Source organism: Podarcis muralis, chromosome 13, assembly GCF_964188315.1.
Source record: "Podarcis muralis chromosome 13, rPodMur119.hap1.1, whole genome shotgun sequence".
Classification (NCBI taxonomy): Eukaryota; Metazoa; Chordata; class Lepidosauria; order Squamata; family Lacertidae; genus Podarcis; species Podarcis muralis.
In genome coordinates, this window is record NC_135667.1 from 29,337,507 (window position 1) to 29,345,579 (window position 8,073).

The following is an 8,073-nucleotide window of genomic DNA, read 5'->3' on the forward strand; positions in this document are numbered from 1 at the left end:
TACCTGGAAAACATGAGAACGATGTGCAAGTTTGAAGTGGCACAGTGGGTTAGCGTGTCTGGCTGTTAATCAGAAGGTTGGTGGTTTGAGCCCACCCAGGGATGGCTATGGGCAGGATTCCTTCACTGCAGGGGGTTGGACTAGATGTCCTTTGGGGTCCCTTCCAACTCTACAATTCTATGATTCAGTTTTATTTTATTTTAATTTTTTTGCGTAACTCAAATCTGCATCGTGCAACGGTGGGGAACTGAATTTGGCTAGTGCGGCAAATTATTATCTTCCCCCATCCCACATGGACCAAGTTTTATAGGTAGACAGATCCACCCACCTGTAAGTCACCTAATGTCACAGTGGTGCAAGGTCATCCTTTTTTCACCCAACAGGTCTTGCATAGCACTTTACAAGGGATTTAAAAACACTTTACTGTCAGCTGATAGCCTGGCATTGCTGAGCCCTTGGTACGGGGCTTTGCAGTCCCAGCTGATCAGCAGTGCCTGCAAAGCCCCCTTCAGCTGAGCTAGGTTATTACGTGCCCTGCACTTGATGTCAGGTGTAGGGCAGGTGGATGTAGCTTGGCAAAAATAGCCTCCTGGGCCAAACAGGGAGGCCTGGTGGGCCTAATGAGATCTGCACCTCATTAGCCCTGGCAAAATGACTACCTAGGGATAGTGGTAGCAATGTATTGATTATTTGGAGGTTATTGATTTTGTTTTGTTTTGTATTTTGTATCTGATTTTCTATTGTGAACTATCCTTGTTCTTATTTTATGTTGTAAACCATCCTGGGATCTTTGGATGAAGGGTGGTATACTTACTACTACTACTACTACTACTACTACTACTACTATTAATATTATCTATATTATCTATATGGCCTAGGACCATCGTACCTACGGGACCGCCTCTCCTGGTATGCCCCACAGAGAAACTTACGGTCTTCAAATAAAAACATCTTGAAGGTCCCAGGCCACAGAGAAGTTAGGCTGGCCTCAACTAGAGCCAGGGCTTTTTCGGCTGTGGCTCCGATCTGGTGGAACACTCTGTCACAAGGGACCAGGGCCCTGCAGGACTTGACATCTTTCCGCAGGGCCTGCAAGACAGAGCTGTTCCACCAGGCCTTTGGCCAGGGCACAGCCTGACTCCCTCCCTCGGCAATCTTCGTGGAGCTCTGGCCCAATGGTTGCTAGTGGCTTGAATTAATTAATTTTTATAATGAATGATTTTAGAATGTTGTTTATGTTGTACTTTTGTACTGTTTTATTGTTGTTAGCCGCCCTGAGCCCGGCTTCGGCTGGGGAGGGCGGGATATAAATAAAATTATTATTATTATTATTATTATTATTATTATTATTATTATTATTATTATTATCTCTTTTGCTTTGTGATCAGCATCTTTGTAGAGCCTAACTTCCTATGGTGATGCATCTGTGGCATTAACAATCTATTTCTTTTTCAGCTACTCGTGGGGCCCCTCCTCTGCCTCCCATCCCAAGGTGAAAAACAGCAGCTGGGCATGGTTCCACAGCACCAAAAAAAATGGACCTGTGTTCTCAGATTTCCCCCTCCCTTCCCATCCCTCAGAAACCTGCATGAAAAATACATTCCTGCTGTTGATTCCCCCGACCCCCAAACTGTTTCAAGAACCCGGACAAACCTACCATTACTCACTTCCATCTATGCATTTCACACCTGGACTTAAAAGGACGTCTCTTGGCACAGCTGGGTGAGAACCCTTTTCTGCAGATCTGTGTGGGTTTCTCATATCCCTTGCCATTCGTGTCATGGAGGGAAGAGCCACCCCAGTTCACAAACAACTACTGTTCAAGATCAAGGGTCCAGTGAATATTTTCCAGAAACACAAGCCAAACAGGACTGTTTTGGATCTCTGGGCCAGGTTGAAGCAACTGATCTTTGCCTAGCGTAGGGCAGAGAAATGCCTGCAAAGTGGGGAATTCTGGTTTTTTTCTTTTCAAGAGGTGAGCATTAGAAGGACTGAAATAACTATTCTGTTTTTGAATGCAGACACTACATACTAACACGTTAAAATTGTGGTTAACTTGAAGGGAGGAGGGGAGAAAATTAGTATAAACAGCATCGCTTGCAGCGAATTCTAAATGGAGAAAGCTATACAAATGTAGCAGCATCCATGGTAGCACAAGTGAAATTCAGGGTGCACATTTACACTCCATCGCTGCAGCGCTCCTTGTCCTGCAGATCTGAAGCTGTCATCTTTCCCTTGAGTGTCGGCTGCTAGCATTCCAGTCCAAATCCCTGTGACTCCTAATCATGCCGATTATAATCTTGTCAGTCGCTACTGCCACATGTGTGGCATTGCCATGGGCGCAAATGTCGCGGCCATGCAGGGCAGAGTGCACTTTAGGCCCCAAGTTGTAGTTGTTGTTGTTGTTCAGACTGTGACATTGACTGTCTTGCCTCTTCAGAAAGATCACTTCCTACTGTTTCCACGAATGAAGTCACGGCCCCATCTTGTCTCCTCCAGCCGTGGGTAGCTTTGAGAAGGAGTTGTCCTATGTATTAATGCCCTCTGGCAGCAGGCGTGTTTTGGGGGCTTACCATTGTGCTGAGGGTTGAGTGGGTCCCGGCTGCCTGCCCATCCTGAGGCACCGGAAGGAAGTCAGATAGGGAAGCATTCAGCTCTGGTTATGAGTGGTGTCCTATTCCAAGCAGCTCCCCCAGCCAGTGTGTGCAAATGCAAACGGTTAAACGGTAAATTGATCACTCCTAACTCTGAGTTGATCGTTGTGACGGTTAATAATCCACTCCAGCAAAGTAGCTGCTAAGGTTGGGGGTGACTAGAGAGCCCCCTTCATGCAATATATTTTGTACACAGATGATCATGTTCTCAGTGCTTCTTGCACACGAGGAGGAGGAGGAGAGTTGCCATCTGTGCACGTGAGCGTTGGGGTGCTTGTTGCTCCCCCTGTGGAAGTGTCGCCTGTGCAATCTAGGTGTCTTGGTTGTAGCACAGAAAACCTGGCCGGCCATCCGAGGGAGATCTCATAGTGCTCGTTTTGGGGCTTGAGGTCAGAGCAGTGGCATTCTCATTTGCCTTTTTACCAGTAAGCAAGAAATACACTCCAGCTGTAGATTGCAGATGTTCTTCTTGGTGTGGCTTTGTCTCCATGCGTGGTGGCCTGCTCAGAAATCACTGCTACACTGCTTCCCAGAAGTAGATGCATCCCGTTCTGCGCTGAACACTATTGATCCTGAAACAGAAGCAGAATTGCTGTCATCTTCTTGGCCCCTGCACTTGTTTATACTTGATGCAGATTGTTATAACATCAGACCTAGCTAGCTAGCTGGTTGGTTGATTTTTTTTTTTGCCTTACACAGTACTTCCGTCATGTGATTGGTACCAGATTTGTTATAATTATTGTGTATATTTACTCTTGAATAACTTGCGGGTTGGGAAATACGTGTTATAATCATAAATATTGATCTATTTTGTATGTTGTAAAAAGTTTGTAATATAGGATCAAGGTAGGCTTGCTGGCCATACACTACAAAAGCTCCCTCACCTTCTACTTAATCTTTTTTTTTTTTTTTTTTTTTTTAATGATGATGGAAATTCATCCACTTTTATGTTAATGACCAGGCAGTCCCTCATGTTGAGGGCTAATGCTTGGTTGGAGGAATTCCTTTTTTCTTCTGGAGGAAAATTAAGTCTTACCCAGCATAGCTTGCTGGGAAGAGAAGTTAAATGCACTGTGCATTTTTGATGTGTGTGTTTAATTTTTATTAAAGATTATGTTCCCTATAACGTTAGCTTCCCGTAGATAAACCCTTTGTGAAGCAACTGTGAAGGGGGTTCCTAAGTTCAAAATGGCAGTGGAATTAAAACTTCTTAAATGAGGCACCTGTGTTATACTTGCACGTTCTGGGCCAAAGCACTGCTTTCTTCCTCCTTCCTTTTTCCCCATGTTAGGTCTGTTCTTACTGCCTGGGGGGGGCGGGATGGGTTGGGGTTGGGGTGGCTTTGCATTTCCTTATTGACCAGGTGTGTTTGTACAAGGGGAAACTGGCACACAGAGAGACATTTTCCTATTTCATCCTGTCCTAAGACCTCAGACCAGGTTTATATAGCATTTTAAAAACCACAAATGTGAAACTCGCATCACCCACTACCAAGATGAAAACCTCAAATTTGCTCTCCCAACTCATTGACTCTGCCAAAAGGTATTTGAGTTTTGCTGAAGGTGGCAGACATACTTCATGCCTGGAGACTCTCAGCGGTTAGTTTTGTTTTTAGCAAAATCAAGCAATGAAGTTTCTTTCCCCTGGGCTGTACCATTTCAGGCTGCAGATGAAGGAATCACATATTTGAATACAATTCCTTCTAGAAAAAGTTTATATTAAAAACCATGCTCAGCCTGGTCATCTTCTGGCATGGGTTTTTTGTTTGTTTGTTTTTGTTTTCAGATAGAGGACTGAAGCATGTGTTTTTCTGTATACATCTTGAAGAACAGTCCAGGATAAGTTTTTTTGTTTCAAATATTTCCTTCTCTGAACAAAGATTCAGGAATGGTGATCAAGATACCAGTTTTTATTTCATTTCCACAGCTGTCCCTATTGATATGTGGTTTTTTCCAGGATTAGCTGCAAGAAAATGCATAGTGGCCTGATTCGCACATCATATTAAACCATAGTTAAAATAAACTGTGGTTTAATGTGAACATGCAGTGTGCTACTAGGCACTGCTGAAGTTGCGGGTGGTTTGCTCCTGCACTCCTGGTGTTGCTATGGCTTACCATTATGTCGAAACCCACAACCTTGATTTATTTTACTCCAAACCACCAATGATTGGTAATCAAGGTTTGTTCCTGGCTTACCGCTTGCGGGGTAGGTTCAGACAGAACACTAAGACATCATTTTAAACCGTAATTTTAACTATGGCTTAATATGGAAAATATGGACAAGACCAATCTTAAGAGTGTAATGCCGGTTGCAGCTTTTGGGCCTCATCTGCCTGGTTTTCTGAAACGGTTGCCTTACAGATTTGGATGCTGGGTTGATAGAACATAGCAGCACAATGCAGACATGCAGGAGCCTCTATGTTGTGAAGCTGTGGAAGACGCACATGCTGCCAAGAATAACTGCACAATATTGGAGATGCAGATTCAGAGGACTGGCTGCCTACAGCTCTGAATCAGTAGTACTGTGTGTGCCATTATTCCATGGAAGTGCAGGAGATGCTCACATGTCCTGGTGCAGAACTCTGTTTTCTGAGAATGGACCTGGACCATTTTTGGGGAGTCAAAAATGGTTCTAGTCCTTTGTAGCCAACAAGAGGTGCTTGAAAACGTGTGGGCAGTGCCTGGTGGAGTATTAACCAGTGGAACAGCTGGATAAGCTTACTGGTGGTCAAGGGAAAGAGAAGCCTTCATTGTTCTGTGTGGTTCATTGACACTAACGCATGGCTAGCAGCATTAGAAATAGAAAATGGGGCAGAAACAGAATCATGCAAATTGGCTAAATTTGTATAATAGGTTATAGAATTCCACATTTCTTGGTACAGGATTTGAGTTATCTTGGCTCAGTTCTTGTGTGCGCACCCAGCCCTTCTCTCACTAGTCTTCCATTGTAACTGAAGTGTGAAACTGCATGAGTGTGCCAGGGCAGAGGCTGTTGTGGAGGGTGCCACACGCCCATTGTTGAATAGCAAGTTTTCAGAGTTTCACTCACTGTGCCTTATCCTCAGGTGGCTCCCATTGGGGGTTTGTGTGTGTGGGATATTGGTCAATCTTTTGTCTCTTGCAAGCTGATATGCACTCTGTATCCTATGTTAAGCTTTGGTTTAACAGTATCATTACTGTTAAGTGAAGAAACACTACTGAGAGCCACTTCTTGTGGTTTCAAGAACTAGAATTTTGGTCTCTTGCACTGTTACTTTGTTTCAAGTCTACCCTTTGCCTTTAAGATAAAACTGTCCTTTCGTTTGCCCCATCACCTTTGCTTTGCTTTTGTAAAGGTTTCGAAAAGCTTCCTCTAGACTGCCTGCAAGTGAAGAATCCCAGGATTCTTGAGTCGTTTGCTGTGAGCAGAATCATGTGAGGCATCTTTCTCTGTGAGGGTTATAACATTCTTACACAATTTGCTTATCCCATTACAAAATAAGCAACTGTGTTCTTGATGTGGCATTTGGAGAAACCCTTGGTGTTTTTTTAAAACCTTTGGTTTGGTGTTTGTTTTTTTGCCGTTAAAATGGTCAGAATGCTTTGAGAGAGTCTTAAATTCCATGAACTGTGAGCTATCACAATAAGCACAGACGGTTTGGGTATTCCCGTATGAATGGAGTACGTGATCAGTTTTTATACTAAGCATCCCTCTTCCTGAATTTATTTCCTAATGGGAGCTCCAAAGAGCAATTCCTGCCAGTTTCCTCTAAGGCTTATTTGCAGAGGGCAGTAGTTTAAGATTTGAGTTAGCAGCAGCAGCAGCAGCAGCTGTATGCCCCTGTTTCACAAAACTGCTGGTAGAGGGCTTGTGAGAAGGGTTAGTGAATAACTGTGCTACAAGACATACCCCGAGACTTCCAGTACAGCACAGTATCCTGCCCACTCTGCAGAGCATGTTTGTTTTTGAGGCCAGCTCCTCTCCCTCCTAAATCCATATCATTCATCATACAGTAATCCTATCTTTGTTTTTAATGGGGAAATGACTAGTCTTCGTCATTTCCGTAGAGATGAGGGTTTAACACATGAAGGTAGCATCTGCTGAAGCCTCTTGAGAGGCCGATTGAAGAGAGGGTGGAGGGTTTTTACTCTTGCTCCCAACCTACTATGTTTGATAGTGCCTCCTTCTCTTTTACTATTTCACTACTTTGCAAGACACTGTACCTGACCCACAGTAAGTGGTGCTGTCTTTACTAAAATTGTAACTGCGTCTGCTGATGCAGAATTGAGTCTGTGTCCATGATCTAATAAATTAATCAAATACAAACAGTGGTTTGCATAATTTGTTCTCTGCCTTCAAGATGAATATTGCTAATTGAACGTGTAGAGCATGGGTAAGCACAATGAAGCTTTATTTTTTATATTGATATCTTTCTCTGTTGTGTGGACTCAAGGCTACTTGAAATTTCACAAATATCTGACTAAAACCCTTCAGAATTTCCAAGCACTATGTTAGACATGGGCGCCTTGAAAGAAGCAAATGAAGGGAAACAAAAATACTTGCTTCCCATTCACTGCCACCTAGCCCTTTTCTCCCACAGGCCCAGGGTTCTGATTCCCACTCAGTGACCTAGTCTCTCAGGCTATCCTACCTCACAGGGTTGCTGTGAGGATAAAATAGAGAGGGATGAGAACCTTATACACCACCTTGAGCTCCCTGGAGTAAAGGCAGATATAAATAACAAAAATACACGTATTTCTTACACGGTACACCTCATTCTAGTTCCATTCTTTCTCTCTCTCTCTCTCTCTCTCTCTCTCTCTCTCTCTCACACACACACACACACACACACACACACACACACACACACTCGCTTGAAATGTGAGACTCTGAACAGAAATACCCCAAGGCCTCAAAAGCGTACCTAGGAGTTGGTGAAACCGGCCATGCTGAGGGCGTAAAAATGATCTATCAGACTCTGGAATTTATTATGTATATGTGTGTGGCAACAACGGCTCTATCATGACTGAGATCAAACACGGAAGACACTTCCCATCCTCACACCGTGGCCCAAAGTTGTGCAAACTTTTCACCCTTCTCGACCTCCAGAAGCTTTGAGTACTTGGGTCACGTAAAATGTAGTAAATTCTAATGTGGCTATAGTGGTACGTAATTTTGTGGGGTGGGTTGCAGATACAACTCCTTGCTAAGGGCACAAGGGATCCCAGGTGTGCCTCTGCAAGACCTGGACTGCACCCTTTCTTTCTATAAAAGTTATTTAAGAGGAAAGGAGTAAGACCAGATTGAAGCTGCGGTGCAAGATTGTTTAGGGCTCATTCACTAAGCTGCTTTCCTGACTGTTCAGTTGGTTTTAAAGGGCTACTATGAGAAGGGATTCGAAGCAGCTCAGTAAGGAGATGGAACCAGGGTGACGGTGGCT

The 8,073-nt window shown here is 43.8% G+C and overlaps 1 protein-coding gene across 2 annotated transcripts in view; it reads left to right on the forward strand.

Moving 5' to 3' along the window:
- The window catches only part of WIPF2 (WAS/WASL interacting protein family member 2), a 33,253-nt gene extending 26,294 nt beyond the window's left edge, over nt 1-6,959 (forward strand). For both annotated transcript variants that reach the window (XM_028703433.2, XM_028703434.2), the window contains one exon: nt 1,456-6,959. In XM_028703433.2, the coding sequence (XP_028559266.2) occupies nt 1,456-1,496 (41 nt within the window). In that variant the 3' untranslated portion in view covers nt 1,497-6,959. The remainder of the gene's footprint in view (nt 1-1,455) is intronic.
- The last annotated feature ends 1,114 nt before the right edge of the window (nt 6,960-8,073 follow it).